At 38.0% G+C, this 20,534-nt stretch overlaps 7 protein-coding genes and 1 non-coding gene across 8 annotated transcripts; 6 read left to right on the forward strand and 2 right to left on the reverse strand.

The window, feature by feature from the left end:
• Positions 1 to 248: 248 nt before the first annotated feature.
• On the forward strand, positions 249 to 596 carry TAH1 (Tah1p; the record flags this gene model as incomplete). Its single annotated transcript, XM_022819019.1, has 1 exon — positions 249 to 596. One exon carries the CDS (start codon positions 249 to 251, stop codon positions 594 to 596), a length of 348 nt encoding a protein of 115 aa, XP_022675627.1.
• Positions 597 to 755: 159 nt separating this feature from the next.
• On the reverse strand, positions 756 to 6,194 carry FKS3 (1,3-beta-glucan synthase component GSC2; the record flags this gene model as incomplete). Its single annotated transcript, XM_022819020.1, has 1 exon — positions 756 to 6,194. One exon carries the CDS (start codon positions 6,192 to 6,194, stop codon positions 756 to 758), a length of 5,439 nt encoding a protein of 1,812 aa, XP_022675628.1.
• A 2,816-nt stretch (positions 6,195 to 9,010) lies between these two features.
• Positions 9,011 to 10,999, forward strand: TVS1 (Tvs1p; the record flags this gene model as incomplete). The annotated part of the gene is made up of 1 exon (XM_022819021.1): positions 9,011 to 10,999. The coding sequence occupies one exon, from the start codon at positions 9,011 to 9,013 to the stop codon at positions 10,997 to 10,999; it is 1,989 nt and encodes a 662-aa protein (XP_022675629.1).
• A 641-nt stretch (positions 11,000 to 11,640) lies between these two features.
• KLMA_R318 lies at positions 11,641 to 11,736 on the forward strand. Its single transcript is given in 2 exon segments — positions 11,641 to 11,676; positions 11,689 to 11,736. It is a non-coding gene; the product is annotated as a tRNA-Pro (tRNA).
• A 265-nt stretch (positions 11,737 to 12,001) lies between these two features.
• BUD31 (U2 snRNP complex subunit BUD31) lies at positions 12,002 to 12,475 on the forward strand (the record flags this gene model as incomplete). Its single annotated transcript, XM_022819022.1, has 1 exon — positions 12,002 to 12,475. One exon carries the CDS (start codon positions 12,002 to 12,004, stop codon positions 12,473 to 12,475), a length of 474 nt encoding a protein of 157 aa, XP_022675630.1.
• Positions 12,476 to 13,497: 1,022 nt separating this feature from the next.
• Positions 13,498 to 15,195, forward strand: HCM1 (Hcm1p; the record flags this gene model as incomplete). Its single annotated transcript, XM_022819023.1, has 1 exon — positions 13,498 to 15,195. One exon carries the CDS (start codon positions 13,498 to 13,500, stop codon positions 15,193 to 15,195), a length of 1,698 nt encoding a protein of 565 aa, XP_022675631.1.
• A 555-nt stretch (positions 15,196 to 15,750) lies between these two features.
• RAD18 (E3 ubiquitin-protein ligase RAD18) lies at positions 15,751 to 16,929 on the forward strand (the record flags this gene model as incomplete). The annotated part of the gene is made up of 1 exon (XM_022819024.1): positions 15,751 to 16,929. One exon carries the CDS (start codon positions 15,751 to 15,753, stop codon positions 16,927 to 16,929), a length of 1,179 nt encoding a protein of 392 aa, XP_022675632.1.
• A 120-nt stretch (positions 16,930 to 17,049) lies between these two features.
• Positions 17,050 to 20,073, reverse strand: SED4 (GTPase-activating protein SED4; the record flags this gene model as incomplete). Its single annotated transcript, XM_022819025.1, has 1 exon — positions 17,050 to 20,073. One exon carries the CDS (start codon positions 20,071 to 20,073, stop codon positions 17,050 to 17,052), a length of 3,024 nt encoding a protein of 1,007 aa, XP_022675633.1.
• Between the last annotated feature and the right edge of the window lie 461 nt (positions 20,074 to 20,534).

Raw genomic sequence — 20,534 nt, forward strand, 5'->3', positions numbered from 1 at the left:
TTGGTTTAATACAACTTGTAAATTGATTCGATGAGTAAACTATTCCGATCACGTTAACATCATCATCCTATGCAATATTATTTTTCACTTCAAGAGAAAACCGAAAAATGAGATTTAAAGAATAAATGAACAGAGGGAAGAGATGCTCTCTTTCTCATAAAAATGAGGAAAGTAGTGAGCGCCCTTATAAGTTTGTGTTCTGCTGTTGCGCGACTATATATTAATTATATCACGTACTGAACCTACCAATGAATAAATTTGAAGAATTCAAGGCCAAAGGAAACAATTGTTTTAAACAAGGTCAATATAATGAAGCTGTTGAATGCTACAAAGAAGCTATAAAACAAGATCCAACTAATCCAGTTGGTTATTCAAATTGTGCAATGGCTCTAATTAAACTTGATAACTTTGATTCTGCGTCACAAATGTGTAAAAGGGGGTTATTCTATGTAAATGATACGAATGATGCAAATAAAAAAATTGCTGAGAAACTTAAATGGAGGCTCGACGTATGTACCGAGAATATGAAAGATGGCCTCATTCCAGTTGAGATATTCGAGGTTGATAAACTTCCTGAGCAGTACCGTGATTTGTGAAGAGACGAAAAACTCTATTCGATTCCAACATAGAGTTGGATTTGTTGCATTATGGAACACATTAGCTTAAAATGACGGTAATACAATCTATATCTTCTAGGAAGTTATTCTGTCACCTAAAACTGCTATTTTAATCGTATATCTGACAAATATTCCATCTTAGTGGCTTGTTTCCAAGCCTACTTTTTTGGTTTTATGGAACATAGCTTGCATCATATTCCGATAGGCAGACAACCCAATTTCGGACTCTAAAGCAATACTCTTTGGGGGTTGTATTAGCGGAGCAACTACATCCAAAACATTTTCAGAGTCAACAACAAATATTTGGTTCAATATAACTGGCAGACAGGAAAATGTTACCACCGCTCCTAAAATAGCAATAAAAGTCAAAGAGTATAAATGTATTTGATGTTGCTGCTTCCTTTTGTCCCTGAACACAATCGGTCTAGCGTCTATGTCAGCTTTTCTCCAAAATAACATCAACGAATGTAGCATATCAATATTTGGAATTAACAATATTGGTAGTTGGAAAAGAAAGATAATATGGGCTAACACAAAATCAACGTTGAATATACTCAATTCCAGAACCTTGCGGCAGAATTCCATGAAAGGACTAAAAATTGAATAATTTTTCTTTAACCATTTCCCATTCCACCAAGATTCGTTTGTCTTGTCACTGGCCCAGTTTCTCGGTAGTATCATTCCGTTGATTATTTGATACGCTAGTTTTTGAAGCATTAGTGATGACAGCACACCCAACAGGATAGTCTTCAAGTCCCATCTTTGGAAAAATGATAGTGACATATATCCAACACACAATGAAAGAATTCCTGAAATAACCGTTATTCTAGATAACAATTTGGGGAGCCATTGACCCTTCCCCTGAATTACGATGAGTCCATAAATGCTCGAGACTAAAAACACAAATAACAACACCACGATATTCACAAAAATGGGGAAAACAGTAACAACTAGCAACCTCAAGCTTGCATCAACCCTCATAGAATCTACATTATTGATATTCATTATAATAAATGGGATTACAACACCAATGGTTAAAAAGAATTGTGGAATAATATAACACCAAATATTTGTGAAGATTACTTGATGCCATTTTGTATCCTCTTCGCTATTCAAGGTTAACATTGTACTCTGCTCACGGGTGCTTTTGACCCATGAAACTTTTCTTTGCCAATTTATAAACCAAGAAAATGATCTTTTATAATCCATGATGAATTCAACCCAATGAAACTGACTTGGATTGAAAATAAATGGAGAAAGTAATAATGCGATGAAATATATCCAAAAGTATAACAAAGAAATATCCCACATCACTGTAGAAGCGTATGTTAGGACTAATAAAGCCAAACCGGCAAAATATGATGTTTCACTTGCAAACCTTGAAAATAAAGTTACGAATGGTATTCTTTCAAAAGATAATCCCCTTGTGGTCGATAAGTATTTAGCATCACCGACAGTGATATCCGTTATCAAAGCATGTGAGGCTATTCTGCTAGAAAATATTTCAAAGAATATTGCTCCAGATATCATTTGTTTGGATAGCCTCTTGATGGCGGATAGAAATCCTCTATCATTCATATGTTGTAAAAATAGAGGTAAAAATGACACCATTGATATAAACAAGAGTACAATAGTTGATCTTCTTAACCAACTTAATACTGGTACCAACTGTAAGCAATCTTCTGGTTCCCATGGATCTGTTTGTTTGAAATTTACATCATAAACGCATAAAATGCTCGAATCTATGACCACAGCTAGGTTCAATATGATAACCAAAAACAAGCATAAAGATATGTAAATGAACACATTATTCAAATGAAAACCAGGATGAGCGTAAAAGAACGACAAGAATTTATCAAGTGGCAAGGAAGTCCCAATATAAAAGTATTCTCTGGAAAGAAGCTGCTCTCCCATTCCTGAACCAATTTTTGTGGTAAAGTTCAATATTGAATTGAAACTTAAGTCACGGCCCTTACCACATTGGTAGTATTCTGCATGTTTAATCCGCCCACCTCTCATCAACACATTCATACCAACATATATGTCTTCATTTAAGTGTAAACCCCTTTGAGCTTTTGATACACCGCCTCTGGTAGTAATAAATATGGAATTGATGAAATCAGGATGCCCGTAATGTAATTTAGAGTTGATATATCCTAAAGTTCTTGCGAAAAATGTACCAAATACTTTTTCTTTACCTGCAGCTATATCTCCAAGAACACCATTGTTTTCTGAAAATATGTGCTCTCTAGTACCAACTATTGCTACAGGACTGCATGTACTATCATCATAATCGTTGGCATATTGACTTCCGTACTCATCATTATTAACTTCGTACGTTGAGTCATCAAACTCTTTTAGTATATTCTTAATCTTAAGGCATTCTTCGAAATAGTTGTCCTGGTTTGCATCTATTAACTGGATGTATTCACCACGCGTGAAAATTATTGAATGATTTTGGTTATCTGATTTACCATTTCCTAAAATTGGATCTCCTGATAACTCGATTCTATACCTTGGAATATAATTGCCATTGGCATCGATGTCACAGAAGCCATCGATTAAACAAGAATGATAGATTTTTCTCCCTCCTGCTTTATCCATTTTCTCTTCGATGTAAGCGATCTTCAATGAAGGGAAAGCAGTCAAAAGGATATCTCTATCAGCTTTCTCTTCATCATTGAATTTATCCATCCTCTGCATTGAGCATACCATATGGAATTTCTTCATAGCTATGGCAGTACTTTTTTCATCTTGTGTGATTGAATCATTGACACTACTCTTCTCCTTAGCTGACAGCTTCGAATTTTTCTTATCTCTCTTTTTATTACTACGCTGACTGCTGGTTTTACTTTCTGCTTTACTGCTAACGGATTGCCTTTCTGATGTCTTTCCAGAAGGGCTAATTAAATCGGAAGCCTTTGTTGATTCCAACTTATGAAGGGTTTTGATGGCGTCTACGTATTTCATAAAGCCAGATATCGTTCTGTAAAGCGTTTGAGTCCTGAGGGAAGCCCAGATTCTAGTTCTTATTGTTTGTTCTGGAACTTCCAACTTAAACCCTGTAAATTTGAATGGGTTCATGACTGAATTTATGCCACTTCTTTTCATGTCCAGAATCTTTATATCAATTTCATCGCTCTCGTCATCGATGAGATTCTTAAGATCTTTGTTTCCACTCTCTGAACTAGTGAACTCCTTTCCCATTATTTTGTTGGTTTCCTCGATATAACTGTTCCATTCAGTTCGATAGACTAACTTCAAATATTCCAATAAAGTAATATTCGAGTTTATGGTTTCTGCCTTCACTATATCCTTTAAGCTCAAGAGAATTTTCTCTTTATAATGAGGCACTAAGACAGTAAAGGTAGGCATACTTTCAACGGTCCCAGGATCAGGTAAGGGACAATGCAATGACTGAGCGAAGAAAGTTAATCTTCTTTGAATTTCTTTAGACCTCTTAAATAGGTTTGATCTGAAGAAATGATCATTAGAAGCTGTAAGTAACGATGGTTTCAAAAGATTATTATCATTCGTTAGATGAAATACTAACCTCTCAACGTGTTCCGTACAAATCAAGTTCTCTCTGTACATGGAATATACAACTTCGTTCCAAAGATCTGCAATTAGAGCAATATCCCATTCTTGGTTCCAAGGCAATAACTTCAACTTCATTTTACTCGATAAATTCATGAAGACATTCTTCCAAGGTGTCAATTGGGTCATACCCATATAGACAGATCTTACCAAGGAAAAAATTGTGTTGTAAATGACATACCATAAGTATGTGTCAAGAAGGTATAAAACAAAGTTCGTGACTATCAAAAGTAATAGTAATAATTTGGTCCAGTTTTTACAAATAGCAGTACTGAGCACACTATCTGTACCAGAGCAATTCATTTGTGAGAGAAATAAGTCTCTAGCCGGATCTTTGATGGAAGTGCAAAGAAAGAAAAAGGTTTCCACAAATTTAGATGCCCAAATCATAACCCACAATCCAATCGAACAAAACCGGGCCTCTGTAGACTCAAAACGGGACCAGTTTTCCGTGAAAGGATTTATTATATTCAAGTTTGTGCGAGCCTTGCTTAAATTCCACTCTGAGTTGTCATCGTTTAACTGAGGGCAGGAATCTCCCTCGTATGTAGATACATCCTTGTAGCGATTCAATCCCATAATAATACTGTTGTCTAACAAAGTATGAATTTTTGATAGAGGAACAAAGGAGAAGAACACCGAAGTAACGAAAGAGATTGCTAAAGCAACAAAAGAAGCAATATTCAATATATTATCGTTGATATGTTTTTTTCTTAGAATATCGGAAAAGGATAAGATAACCACCGGCGGTATCAAATTTATCCAAAGTAACAATATAATGATGAAAAACCTTAATTTCACTGGTCTTCTTAAGTTGGAGTTTTTTGGTACAAAAAGCACCTCTCCAACCATTGCCATTAATGCTATAATGCATGACCAAGTACCTGTCAATGACATAATTGAAAATAAAATGAAAGGATCTGGTTTGTTGTCCAAAGTTTGCACGTAGTATTTGGTAAATAAAGGTTTCAAGTTCAATACTGAGAAGTACCAAAAAGTACTTATGTGAATAGTCAAAATTCTATGGAAATTTGTTATCAAGTGGTACCATGTTCTTGATTCCAAATAAGTTTTCTTCAAGGATTTTGACCATTCGATATCGTTAAACTTTTGATATTTTAACTCTTGCGGTAAATCCATGTAATTTGTGCCGTCTTTCAATTTAAACTGTTTTATGGTATTTAAAGACCAAAAGCATTGGTTAATGTCATCGTAACCAATAATATGAGAATGATCGTTGTTTTTGTTCCATGTTATTTGGAATTGATAGAAATTGTATAGTGGTGTCACGACATGATGGAGAAAATGAGTCTTCTTTATATTTTTTGAAGAGGAGTAGGATGACGAGGATGACGCTGTATCAGCCAGTATTTTAGATGATGATTTTGATGTCTTGGAGTTTTTAGAGTATTTGTCCTTCTCCCTGTTGATTTTACTCTTGTGATCAGTGTGAAATTTATACTCTGTCATCATTATATCATAGATAAAACATAACAATTCGGGCATAACCCTAAGATTATTTGATTCGCCCCATACCAATAGCCAAAGAGATAACTGAGTCATCACCTCTCTTGTAATAGCTCTTCCTGGTCCCGAGGCAACAAACCATGGGGGTATAGTATTTTTACCATACACAAATCTGTACCATTTGGTGAAATTCGAATGTACACCCCAAATATACTCTTCGTAGATGGAGAGGAGCGATTTAAGTGACAAATCTTCCATCCGGCCACTCATTTTTGCATTTCTCGATTCCCACATTGTAATCAAGTAATCTTTCATGTTAGCTGCGTTATCACGCTGGAAATTGAAAGTTCTGCACAAATCATCAAAGATATATGACAATTCTGTTTCATAGTTGAGAATTACCTTTTTTTTCTTGTTGGAGCCATGGCTTTTATTGTTCCTCTCAACTGAGCTGCTATAGAAACCCAGAGTATCAGCGTGGCTTTGGACGAAATCCAAGTTTCCAGAGGACATACCTTTGCTCGAAGGAAGGACTGGATGGTAAAAGCGGTGTTACTTTGAATTGGCTTCTCAGATACAGCAGTATAATTTGTGACGCTTGGCTTATTTGGCTCAAACCTACTTTATATATTTATAAATTTATATACATATAACAAAACACAAACAAACCTCCGCTGTCTCTTTTGTTGTGGTTTTTTTTTGCTTTTGTTTTTCCTCTCAAAAATTAGCCGCCCATGTTATGCATGTGATACTAATTATTTTTTATTGTTCTTGGTTTCCCTTTTTTGTCTCTTTTTCCTCATCAGATGTGAAAATTTGGCTTGAACACAAAAACATCAAATCTTAGGCGGGCCACACGTTCCCCTAAACCTGTATGTATGCATGCCACATATTCACGGTGTGTACCGACTTTAGCTATTGTCAGGATATGATGAGAAACATTTTGAAAGATCAGCAATTTTTAGAGTATATTCTCACCCTCCTTCCTTCAATAAGTATCATACAAGTATTATTAGAGTTGGATTTAGGACGGGTGCACTCCGAAAAAACGATTACTTATTAAATTGAAGATCTTCCATCATCTTTCCATAGGTATAATAACAAATGATATTGATAAAATCAAAATCATTATGCAATGCAATGCAATACAATGCAGCTAACTAGCCATTTGTAGGTGCTATGACAAGACATGTGATTAGATAGGCCTACTACGTACTCTAGTCAAAAGATGGCTGGGCCCCAAATATATGCAAGATAAAATTCTTTGGAGTACTAACTAAAATCATCCAGATTTTTGATTGCGCCGCTTCTGTAAAAGCTTTTACAGAAGCGGCGCAACTGTTCTTCAAGGAATCTGCACCCTTCATTTACATGCATATATGTTCAAAGCCACCTCGTCGTTCTCATTCTCTCTTCTTCTCTAATGCAGCTTTAAGCCACATCCTCTCCTTTACAAACCTATATCTCCGATTCATGCGTAATTTCATAACTATCTGTCTTTCCGCGGAAACTTACCGAGCGGATTCTGTTCCGTGGATTTCCGTCTAAGATCTTCGTCCAAAGCAAAGACCATGCAAAAAAAAAAAAATATACCGGTTTTGTTTACCAATCTCCTTTGCTTGGCTACGTTTTTATTGTTTCTACTACGGTAAAGGAAAAACACACTCACCCAACCCTTCAGTCTGCATCCTGCAAACCGTTCCTTGCCTACATAATCCCGCGGACTCCGACTCCGCAAGTGCGGGTAACCCTTTGGTTCTTTCCCTCATGCACCCGCCGCCCTTCACGATGGGTAATATGGATGAATGGCCAAGAGACCGCGCGCGTGATGCCCAAATGTTGTTTTGTCATCCAGCAGTCGTCCGTACTCATCCCACGTACCTTCGACCCACGCATGCACCATACCACCGTTCATACATTGGCGCTCCGCTAAACGAAACAGATAGGTTCATAATAACAGTCAAGTACGTCTTCTGCTTTGTCTAGTAGTAGCACTAGTGTCTAGACAGACACAACTAAAGTCAGGCGATCCCTAGCAGAAGCGTCTGGAATAAGATTTCCTCTGTACCTTGGTGCGTGGCCATCTGCGTGGGTATATATGCATCATCCCTCTCTTCTTGATGGTTTATTTTTCTCTTTCGGTAGTCATACAAACGAAACAGGCAAAGAGAGAGAACTCATAGAACCCAAAGAAGCTTGCTATTGGACTAATAAAGGGTTTGCAGATTTCCAATAGTGAGGGGCGTAAGGGGCACGGCAGAATGGTGTCGTATCGTATGGCATCGCATAGCATCGTATCACTTCGTAAATACACATGAAACAATCAATTGGAATCATATGAGGTGTGTGGACCACTGCGACTCAATCGATCCAGCTACCTCCCCCCTTGTCCCACTCTTTGCCAATGAGAACGACGCACTATCCGCGCAGCTTAGGTTGCGCTATTTTGGCCCGTCTATGAGTTTATCTAGGCACATGCAGGAAATACGTTCTTTTTTCAAGAAAAACTTCTTTGTTTTCTTCCATGATATTCTTTTAACAGGTCCGGGTATACCTATTACTAAGTCGTATATGCGGCAGCACTCGCGGCTACGCTGTGTCTCAGGGGAAAAGAACTCAAGATTTATCGGGAATAATACAAACGATTTGAGAAAACGGACAATAGCAACTAAGGCTCCGAATGAGTGGTTATTGGTAACATATCTTTACGGTTCGCTACGGTGGGTTTACTAAGAGTATTCTGCACTTCCTTGTTCTTTCGTATGTTTTTTTTTTTTGTTTTATTTTTCACTGTTGACATATTTTAGCACTTACATACATATTAGGCATTTCTTAAGTTCCTTTTTTTTTTTCTGAATAATAGATGCACTTTCGAAAGTTTAAGGTAATAAAATACATTTAATATTTAAAGCACGTCTTGCCAAAAAGTTTTGAATGTGACAATTGTTGCGCTTGCAAAATTTATATCTTACGACTTGCATATATTTTCTAGTCATTGTTAAGTAAAAAAGAAGAAACCGAAGGAAGAATTGGTTCATTAGTTTTTCTAAGGGATCATCGTACCTGACTACTTACCATACCATAATTGTTTTTTAGTCACATAAGTTATCAACCGATCGGAATAAAACAATAACGTTTGGTTTGTGTTGTGTGTTTTTTTAGAAAAAAAGCTATAAATCAAGGGAGAATCTCACTTCTATCTAAAGAGTATCTGTGAGTCTCTCCAAAAACCAATATTGGCAAATATTCTCTCTACCTCTCTATAATTGATATCTTGAGAGCATAATAACTTCGGAGTAGTTACAAAAGCCTCAATCGTCCGGGTTACCATGAAGCTATCAAGTGTACTTTTATTTGCCGTGACGGCGTCTACTGGTGTTTCACACGCTGCTTCGTTACAAGCACGTGACATGGATATGGATATGGACATGGACATGATGCGTGATGAAACTTCTGAGCACAATGAAGTTGAACATGACTCTTCTCCAGCTTCCACGGAGGTATCGCATCTTGAACCGGTCCCCCACGAACCCAAACATTTGCATGGACAACCAATACTTGAAACGCATCTAACTGCAGCTGAAAGACTGTACTGGGAAAACTACAACACTACTACTTTCTTTACCACGGACAAAGGTAACAGAAGCGCTTTCTGGGCCCACGTTTTCACACTAGTAACAGCTTCCGTTTTCTTATACCCAATCTGTTTGGCATTGAATAATATTGAATCAGGGTGGTATATCCCGGTTCTCTCCCTTTATAATGTAACGATACTCGTCTCTTTGTTATGTCTCTCAATTTTCGATGCATCTTTCCCAGAATCCTGGTACGCTCACAACATATATCGTCCAATGTCCTACATTTTGCTCATTGTGACCTTAGTACACTTCGTAAGTGCGATAATCGTTAAGACTAGTAAGTGGATTTCATTACGTGGTTATGACCGTGAATTAGGATTCGAATTGAACGATCTTACTGATGAAGGAAGATTTACTCCATTGCAGGCTTCTGAAGATGGAGCATCATCTATTCATGGAAAGGAAGAAACCTCTAGATTTGGTGGGCCTTTGGGTGACAAGAGAGCTTCATACGACCCTAGAGATTCTGTCGGTTCTCCAACTACAACTCTTTATGATCCTCATAATCCACACGACGATTTAAGAGCCAGTAGATATAGGAATGATTCTAACTCGTTTGAATTAGACGGAGAGGACTTGGCTAAAAATTTCGATCTAGAAGACAGACTTTTGGATGGCGAAGGTTTCCAACTAAAACATCAAAGTAAAACATCCATTAAGAGAGATACTTACTTGGCAAAACTATTCAGCTCGCCAATTTTGCAATCGATTGCAGTCAAATTCTCAGCATTCTTCCTATTTATTTTCAAGTGCCTCAACTACCCAATGATGATGTATTTCTTCGTATATTTGAGCACTGGCCTAGCTGTCGGTAATTTGTTGGGTAAAGAAAAGAGAATTTTCAACTTGTTGGCTCATTGGATTAAAGGTGGTGTGTTCATCTCTTTGGGTGTTGTCTCTTTGGCTCGTTACTGTGGCTTCGGTGCTAAGAGAGGTTTCGCATGGAATAAAATTGTGATCTTTAAGAACCAAGTTGATTCAAACTCTCTATGGTTCAAGCTAGTTCCTCGCGGAGGTATTACAATGGAATTCTTTGAATCATCGTTAATTGCCTTTTATGGATGTACAAATGTCTTCTTGGAACATTTGGCCAATCCAGGTGGAAAATGGGAAGCAAAGGATTTGCAGCACGTTTCGATTGCGTTTATGTACATCGGTTGCGGTTTCTGTGGTATCTTGGCAGAAATCAAATTAAGTGAGTGGAGGTACAATCATGTTTTAAAGCATACTAATATTGAGCCAGGTGTTATTCATTCAGGATATCCAGGTTATTCCCCAAACCCTTTCCCTGCATTTACGATTTTCTGGACCGGTATTTTAATGTCTCAGCATGCACAAGCTTCGGCTACGTCTACAACAATCCACGTACAATGGGGTAGTCTTCTATCCTACGGTTCTTTCTTTAGAATTTTCACTTTCATCCTATTGATGTTGGTTCCAAATCAGAACCTGGACCCATCTAGACCATTTACGGAGCTTATTACCTCATTCTGTATGTTATGTGGTGGTTTGGTCTTCATGGAATCCACTGATCAAGTAGTTGAGGCTATGGAATACAGGGGTTTCACACCTATGTTCACTTTCAATTTGAGTGTTGGGTTTGTAGCTATTTTCATGGCTCTAGAAATGGCTCTTTTCATGTGGAAAGACTGGTTGAAGGCTCGTATGGATAACAGGTGAACGCGATCTAAGATTCGCTAGAGTTCCTAAAAAGTTATGAAACAAAGTGAGGGTACAGCAGCCCAATCTGCTCATTTCATATTCATTAATAGCATTGTTAACCACCAACGGAAGCTCAACAATGGATTTGATTATGTGAGTTGTTTGTTCTAAACCGGTTATGTTTGATACTTTGATAGATCGTAAAAATTTTAGTTAATTTTACTCTGAGTGTCAAAGAACAACAATATAGAGTTCTTGGGAAAGGCGATACTTGACCTACAAGTTCCCATGTACTTTTTTGATAGAAATATCTGTCTTAATACCCAAAATTGCCAACTAATTACTGTAAAACCAGAAAAACGACCAAAAATATATTTAACTGCTATGATTTTATGACGTATTTGTATATCTTTCTCTGTAACTAGGTGATATTCCACCTCCAGCAAAATAATAACTAATATGATATGTGATTAAACGAAGGAACTATTTCTTGTTTGCCATTGATGTTTTAAACTTTACCCCATTTTCCTTCGTTGGAAATTGGAGAAATGCGACTAGGTCAAGTTGTGTGTGTACGTGCATCTGTTGATCTTCATGTGATTAAACTATTCTACTATAAATTGAAGACCAAAAGTAAGTAGACAGAAACTAATGTTTTACGGCACTATGGCCGAGTGGTTAAGGCGAGAGACTCGAACTAAATTGAGGGATCTCTTGGGCTCTGCCCGCGCTGGTTCAAATCCTGCTGGTGTCGTTATTTTTTTTTCTCTCTTAAGCCAAGGAGAAGTCGAACTTTTTTTTTAGGTAATCGAAGAGTTTCTTTTTTTGGGTAATCACATCTCATCGTGCTAATCGACAAACAGATAATCAATGAAATGAAATATACAATAAGGTATGAATGATAGCATTCTAACGCAAAGATGACTTGTATACAATATACTTGGTAACCAAGATTCTGTAATCACAACCCTGCACAGTTTTCGTCGAAGGCTCGCTCCTCATTCAAGAATAGTAATTATTATGCCTCGAATTAAAACAAACAGAACCAAAAAGGCACCAGAAGGGTTCGACAAGATATCCAACACGCTGGATGAGTTTGCCATTCAGCTCAAAGAAGTCCAAAACCAAAAGGGGTCAAAACTCTCCAGTAAAGACACTGAGTCAACGTGGCGAGTGTTCCAAATACATCACGAGAGAAGCAGGTACATATATACTCTATACTATAAACGCAAAGCTATTTCAAAGGAACTCTACGAGTGGCTCCTAAGAGAAAAATACGCAGACAAGTTATTGATTGCAAAATGGAAGAAAAAGGGCTACGAGAATTTATGCTGCTTAAACTGTATTCAGTCCGACAAAACGGTGAATGGGAAGACGTGCATATGTAGAGTACCAAGAGCAACTCTAAAAGACACAGCTGCTAAGAACAACGAGCCTGTCACTTTCCAGCAATGCGTACATTGTGGTTGCTCCGGATGCGCATCCACAGACTAAACGCGTACCTATACCGATCGAAATAGACCGAAATAGACCCTCAACGGAGAAAACATTCACCGCAGAAACGAAAAACCCATGATGAAAGGGCACAACGCGAAACCAAACAGTAACAAAACACGCGCTCACACACACACACACACACACACACACACACACACACAAACAACAAAAAACAACAGAATAAGTAATGAAAAAAAGGAATATTAATGCAATATTCTATCGCTCGTAATCACACACGTTTTACTCGACTGATTATTTAACGACGGTACTGGACACTAGCCTTTTCTACCCTAAGCACACCAATTCATAGTTTAGGCGTCACTCTTCCTTTCTTTTTCGCTATTCTCTTTTTTTTTTTTTTTTGCAATTTCAATTGTAATTTAATTCGATTTTTTTTCTCGCGTCGCGTCGCGTCTAATCGTTCATTACTTTTTGAGGATTTCAGTTTAAGCAACGTATTCAAGGAATATTAATCAAATTTTAAGTTTCGCGTCTTATTTTTATTATTTTTTGGCAGAAAGTTTGGTGATTTTTAAAGAAAGCATAGCATCACCCCTCGAAACTGAACCTTTAAAGCGCTGCATTCATAAAGACGTCAAAGTGAAAAAGTGTGAAGAGGATAGAAAAGTAACAGGTCTCAGGGAGGTAAAGTTAGTAGTGAGAAAGTTGTAACGTAAAGGAAATATTATATTTGGTGAGATATAGATCTCAATCACGGAATTGGACTGCTGTCAAAATTGAATCTGGTATTTCAGGCTTATTAACAAAAGGTCAGATTGGGATTTGAACGGCGCATCGATTGGTTTCAGCTAACGAAAATAAAAAAGGAAAGCTGCATTTGCGCGGACGACAAGCACATTAAGGCAGACAGAGAAATAGGATCAATACAGCCCTTGTTACTTGGTAGTTTATCGCAGAAGGTGGTAGACTTGATAGAGGAATTGTATTAATATTAGTATCAGTATTAGTACTATTCTTTTGGACTATCCGTTTGCTAACTAGCTATACATTCTGTGACCATGAGTAGGACAGAAAATGAAAGACAACCCTTGAAGGAGGTCGGGGTCAATCGTAAACGGCTCCACTCTCAAATGTCAAGTGGTTCGGTAGAAGAGTCGCGGAAGACCACTTCTAAAAGCGCTGAGGCGTACGATATAGATCAAGGCGCTTTAACACCTCCGCACTCTTTTGTTCATCGTTCTAGTATATCGGAGTCCAGGACTCCCAATGACAAAGCCATCAAGACAAACCCATTGTCCCCGGAATTATCCTCGCCTATCAAACCCCAACGGGCTAAGAAAATGAAGAGCGATCAAGGTAGAAGTAGTGGGATGAACACCGTGGAAGAATTCCTAGAGCACCTATCAGACGAGTCGCGTGTCGCGGCACTGCAAGACCCCAATAGAAAACCACCATACTCATATGCCATGATGATTGTGTTGTCTATTTTGCAGTCGGATACTGGTAAACTGACTCTTTCACAGATATATTACTGGATCTCATCGCATTTCCCATACTATAAGCCTAAGGATGCAGGTTGGCAAAACTCTATTAGACACAATTTATCGTTGAACGAGGCGTTCGTGAAAGGAGGTAAGTCTTTAGATGGAAAGGGCCATTTTTGGGAAATTAAGCCCGGATATGAATCTAGGTTCCTGAAAAACGAGGAAAACTTTTCGATCGAAGATTTTAAAATGAAGCTACGGAGGTTCAAAAATATCTCTTTGGAAGATTCAGACGATTCTCTGGCCGTTTGTTCATCCACAAAGAGCTCATCTTCAAATTCCTCTTCCAATAGTACATCAAGTAAATCGAAAAGAAAGGGGAAAGGTTCATCAACTTCGGTTGAAAACGATAAAAGTAACAACTTTGGTGATTGCTGTGATACTTCTGTAGATCAAATCAGTGATTGTGAAGATGATCGCAATTCGCTAATTAACATACCGTCATCGCCAAGACAATCTCATTTTTCCAACTCGGAGAAGGATGGTCACTACACCAGACAGTATCAAACAATAGATAAAGACTATCCATATTACGAAGAGGAGAGTATTATGAAACGTCAAGGATCGGCGCATTTAGGCACATCTTTAAAATTTCATACTCGGGCTGCTAACATGTATAACCATGAGTATGATGATTTAATGGCCGCGACAATGTCTTCGCCAAAGTTTAAGAAATATACGTGCTCATTCAATACATCTTTTGAGCCTGCTTCGCCGATGACAAAGTTACAGCTCCCGATGTCACAAATAGCTCAGTCGAATATCAAAACACCTGTTCGTGATTTTTCTTCTACGCCACTGAAATTCAATATCTTAGCTACTCCAAAAGACTGTAACAGAGAGCTAATCAATCCTCTGACATCAACAAAAGCCTGGCAAAGTCCATCTCGTCTCTTTGAGGACTATTACGCATCTCCAGTGTTCTTCAAAAATGTTGTAGCGCATTCAATTGATGATCGTATGAAACAGTATGAAACAGAAAAGATCTGCATTGAGTCCCCTCGAAAACTCAGTCTGAAAGGACAGCAGTCGTATGGTGTCTCAAATCCGGCAGAATTGATAGACCACTCTAAATACTCCTCAAATGCCCTTTTCGGTGTTGATGTCTGTTCCGTCTGGAAAAGAGTAATTGCACACTGCAACAATGATGAACTTGTAGAGGAAAACGAAAGTAAAGACACCTTGGCTCCTCCATTCGATGGAATGAGCTAGTGTCTCTATTTTATAATTCTTCACATTTTATTTCCTTTTATTTTATTCTTTTTTATCGTGTTTTGAATCTGGCATAATTTTGGTTTTGGTTATGGTTATTTGTTTCTTTCTGGTGTACTACTCTATGGTATCATAGTTTTATCTTCTTTTAACATAGTACAATTGGTTTTACTATTAATTTTTTTTTCTATTTCAGCGGTTTTTCCTATGCCGGTTTTCCTATTTGCAATTATCTAATTCTAGCGTATGTATTATATATATAAGTTGTACCTAATTTTACGGATATAACCTTATTAATCTTAGGTAAATGATGTAAATCCAGCAACTCTTAATCATGCGAATCTTTGTGGGAGTTTTCTATAATACATCGCTTTGTCTTTTCTTTAAAAACGCAGACATTTTTTATACTTTTCAGAATTACAAATGATGTTGGAAGTCTTCCATCACTTCAACAACAGAATATGAACTATTTAGCTTTACACGCAAAGTAACAGTGTGTAGGGGTTGAAGATATCTAATGCAGATTATCCTTCGATTGATAGATCAGAACGAACTATGAAAAGACTTACTTCGCCGGAAAATGTCTCGAATCCTCGTGATTTTCTAGAGACGAAAGTACCAGAACTTTCAGATCTTGATTCATTACTTCGATGCCATATTTGTAAGGACTTTTTGAACACATCTGTTCTAACGCCATGTGGTCATAGCTTTTGTTCCATTTGTATTAGAAAATACCTGCAGCAAGAAAGCAAATGTCCTTTGTGTCTTACCGAGCTAACCGAGTCAATGCTTCAAAAGGAATTCCTTGTTCAAGAAGTTTGTGCAAGTTACACTAAACTGCGAGAAAAGCTACTAAATCAATTGACACTACCAGTAGATATAGAACGCTCAAAAAGCGAAGAAATAGTATTACCTGATGATGATATTTCTACGGACGTTGAAGTTGTTGGCCAAAAGATACCGTCTTATAGTGCAGTCTCCTCGCCGAACATTAATAAAAAGAGAAAGTCCAGTGGTATAACATCCTTGCTAATGAAGAAACCTGATATGAGGCATGTCAAAACTGCACAATGTCCTATATGTTTGAAATACCTTCCTCTGTCGGAATTGGAAGGTTCTCATATTGATAAGTGTCTGAACCAGGAGACGTCTTTAGAACGATCAGACTCTTTTGAAATCTTGGAAGAACAAACTCAACCACCAAAACCACAGGAAAAGGTATCAGAAGAAGTTATCTCATATCATAACGACAGGTATTTAAATTCAGGCTTTAAGCAACGAAAGGAAAATAGACTACCGAGGTTAGATTTCCAATCACTTTCTACAGCACAATTAAAACAAAAATTGTCGAGTCTTGGAATTCCTTACATTGGAAGTAAGCAGCAAATGATTGCGAGATATAAACACTATGAAATGTTATGGAATAGCAACTTCCTAGACTCGATAGAACCAGTTGATGAGACCGAATTGAAGCGTCGGTTGGCTAGTTGGGAGAACAGCCATAACCTAGACCATCCCACAAATAGCACCAGTATCACAAACTTAATAAGAGGGGGTCGGCGTGATAATCTGGCGAGCTCGATGTTGAAATCTTTTAAAACTGACAAATTTGATAGAAAAGGGTGGATGCATTATCATGCCTCTACTTTCAAAGAGTTGAAAACAGAAGCCATGGCATCTAAGAATCAAACAAAGGCAGAAGAAAACAGAGATAATGAATCTAAGGACGAGTAAAGTACGTACCTATTTATTCTATTTAATTATAACTGACTTGATGGTCAACTCGTTAATAATCAGGTATTGTTATATACATATATGTGTATGGACGTAAATATGGCAGTTAATTTATTACTCCTATAATTCATCCTGAATGTACACCTCTGATGCTTTCGCCGTTTCAGTTTCGGTTTTCGTTACGGTTTCTGCCTCAATATCTCCTTCTAGGGTTGATGATGCATCAAGGTCCAATGTTGAAGCACTAGAATCGATAAAGTCCTCTTCAGATGATTCCAGGCTATCTGTAATTTTGTTAGTTGGTGACTGGGTAGTTGTAGATTGCAATGAATATTCATCTTCGATGATTATTGAAGTAATATCTTCTTGAGATGGGGTCAATGCCTCCGACATTTCACTGATCATCGAGTTTACAGATCCTGATAACAATTGCCCAGTTACAGAAGACTCTGCTTCTATTTCGTGAGCCACGACCTCAGTAATAGTAACAATTTGCTCATCAACTTCAAAACTTTCATCTGTAACTGGTACTGTTGGAGATACGCTCTCTGCATGCTTTTCCAAAATATCAGATGTAGCTTCTGATATCATTGTGGATGTTGTGTCTGTAGTACTAGTCTCCACAACGCTAGCCTCCGTGGAAGTTGTTTCCACAGCACTACTTTCCAAGGTCTTGCTTTCTAAAGCACTGGCATCCTCAACACTACTTTCCACGGTACTACTTTTCAAGTTCTTGCTTTCTACAGCACTGGCTTCCTCGACACTACTTTCCACGGTACTACTTTCCTCAGCACTACTTTCCATAGCACTAGTTTCTGAAGAACTTGCTTCCACAGTACTTGTTTGTACGTTGGTAGTTTCCACGGTACTATGTTCTACGCTGGTAGTTTTCATGGTGCTACTTTCTTCCGCGCTAGGTTCTTCAGAACTAGTTTCGACACTGGTAGTTTCTACACTGGTAGTTTCTACACTGGTAGTTTCGACACTGGTAGTTTCGACACTGGTAGTTTCTACGCTGGTAGTTTCTACGATACTAGCTTCCACAACGCTACTTTCTGTAGAAATGTTTTCAACATCATTAGTTTCAACAGAAGTTTTCGTCGCAGAAGTGCTGGAACTGTCAGCTCTAATGATTGGAGTTTCTACTTCGATGTTGTTGTTACTCTCTTTGGTTAAATTCTCTTCTTGCTTGGAGGATCTATTGACAGGTTGTGTTGCGATGGTATTTTCCTCATTTATTAGGTTTAGAGTTCTTTCAATTGGGATATCTACAACGACTTCTGAAATTTCTTCTGGTTCAGAAGATGGTGCTATATCTTCATCAGCATTAGCCAGGTCATCATTAATAGTGTTTTCAGTATCAGGAGAACTCTTATCATCGTCAGTTTTTTTCTGAGAAACAACTTCGTGTGCGACAGTCTCTTCCCTTTTTTCTATATCAGTGGCATTGAATTGACTAGGAGTTGGGGTTAAATCTATCTCTGTCGATTTTTTTGCCGACTCCACAACCAAAGTGACAGTATCTTCCTGATCGGACTCTTCAGAGGAAGAAGCTTTTTTAACTGCACTGTCTTTGGCTGCTGAAGAAGATCCAATAAGTTTCTCTTCCTTTTTTACCTTTCCCGTAGAGATACTTGTGGTTGAACTTGAACTAAGAGATGGTTCAGAAGATTTTTCAGCAGAGTTTGCAAGAATTGTGGAAGACGCCTGTTCAGTGTTATCTTTAGAAACATCTTCCTCGTTTGACAACTGATTCAAAGTGGTATTTATATCGATGATCGACGAGTCGGTCGTATAAGAAATAAAGTCGTCAGCAGATGTTTGATGGGGACCCACGGTCATTTCTGGTGAAAAGGATATTGTGGTTTCTTTGTAAGATAAGGAAGGTGTATGAGATGTATGAACGGCACCAACAAGAGTTGTTTGTTCTGGATACTCGTGTAATACAAAGTAATTTGAGGAATCGTTCTTTTCTGTTAGCTTTTTGTACTGAGTTTGAGCGAAATGCAATGCCTTGATATGTAGGTTATGTTCCTTGCCATAATAGGCTAATGCCGCAACAATAGCCACTATGATTGCATTTGTGAAGAACACCATAGTAGATTCCATCAGTGATTGAGATGTGGCAAGAGTTGGTGGAATTTTTAGAATGTGAACGGTATTAGCTGCAGATACAGAGGCCAAGAGTTTTGAATCTGGAGAAAAGACTAGTCTTGTGATTGCAAAGCTATGCACCTGCTTCATGAATTTCACAACGCGTAAGTTTCTTAGTGTCACCACAACAACCGAGTTTTCGTTACCGGCAATTGCTACTAACCTCCCTGAAGGGTCTACATCCAGTGAGGTGGCACCTTTAAACTTGTTGGTGATAAGTTTCGATTTAACAACCTTTGCAACACCACTTTTCAATGATACCTTAATTAGAACAATGCCGGTACCCTTAGTCAATGTGGCCGCAATTATGACGTTATCCTGGTCGATGAATCTGATTTTGGACATGGTCCAGTTAGAGTCAAAGTCAGTTTTCCGCACAATGAAATTTCCCGTAACAACTGACATAACTTCCAATGTTGAAGCAGTGATATAGCTCAAAACTTTTCCGTCTGGCGAAAAATGTAAATCCTTGACGTCGTTCCCTGTTTCGACCTCGTAGGTTTCTCTCAAATTTGCTGGATTGACGATTCTGATGATTGTAGGCACCTTAGAAGAAGCAATCGCAGCCACAGAAGCATCAGATGATATACATGTCAATTTCGTATAATCTTCAGGTTTTGTAGATCCATCAAGATCAATGCTGGCAACAAACTTCAAATGTTCGTTGTGGTACACATACTTTCTCAAGTGATTATTTCCCTGACCAGACTTGATTTTTTCCGAGCCCTCGTTGCACCCAACCAAGATAACATTATTAGAACAATCTAGTGTTGTTGGAGAATCGTCCTTATCATCTAGACTCAATTCTCGGAACCTCTTGACTATTTTTTTCTTCGTGAAGTCGATCTTTAGGGCAGATATCTTGTTGGGGATACCGTTGTTCCCTTCTCCTCCCCCACCAGCAACCAAAAGAGTGGAGTCGTTCAAAAACTTCGCTCCATATATAGGATACCCTATATTATAGATGGTGCTCTCGGTGTCTTTACCCATTGTAAGTAGGCTGCTGCTCTGTTCTCAATTCAATCTAATCGTATTTCGCTTTATTTCAAAGCCTTACTGTGTTTTTGTTTTTACTCTCCACTATTTTCCACTTCACCCAATGGATAGCAACAGATTCAAATATCAGATTCTACGTTCGCTATGCTAAGAAATAGCTGCGTCCTACAACTTACTTTCCTTGTTTTTCTTCTCTTTTAATATTTAAGTGTAAGTACAAGTAATGAATGGAAAGATCATGCTGGATTCTTTATTTCTCGAAAACTGCCAGGTGGCCCGAGATAGCTTTTTTGGGCGGCCCGAAAATTAGTTTTGAGGGACTTGAAAAATTGGATAAAGAATGAATCATCATATAATAGAGACTAACACAATATAGGCCGCTGCTAAAGAGGAGGGTACTGTTGATGCAAGAGTAGTCTTGGTGGAAAGGTGGGCATTCTCGCAGGTGTGAATTA

This window comes from Kluyveromyces marxianus, chromosome 3 (genome assembly GCF_001417885.1).
Source record: "Kluyveromyces marxianus DMKU3-1042 DNA, complete genome, chromosome 3".
Classification (NCBI taxonomy): domain Eukaryota; kingdom Fungi; phylum Ascomycota; class Saccharomycetes; order Saccharomycetales; family Saccharomycetaceae; genus Kluyveromyces; species Kluyveromyces marxianus.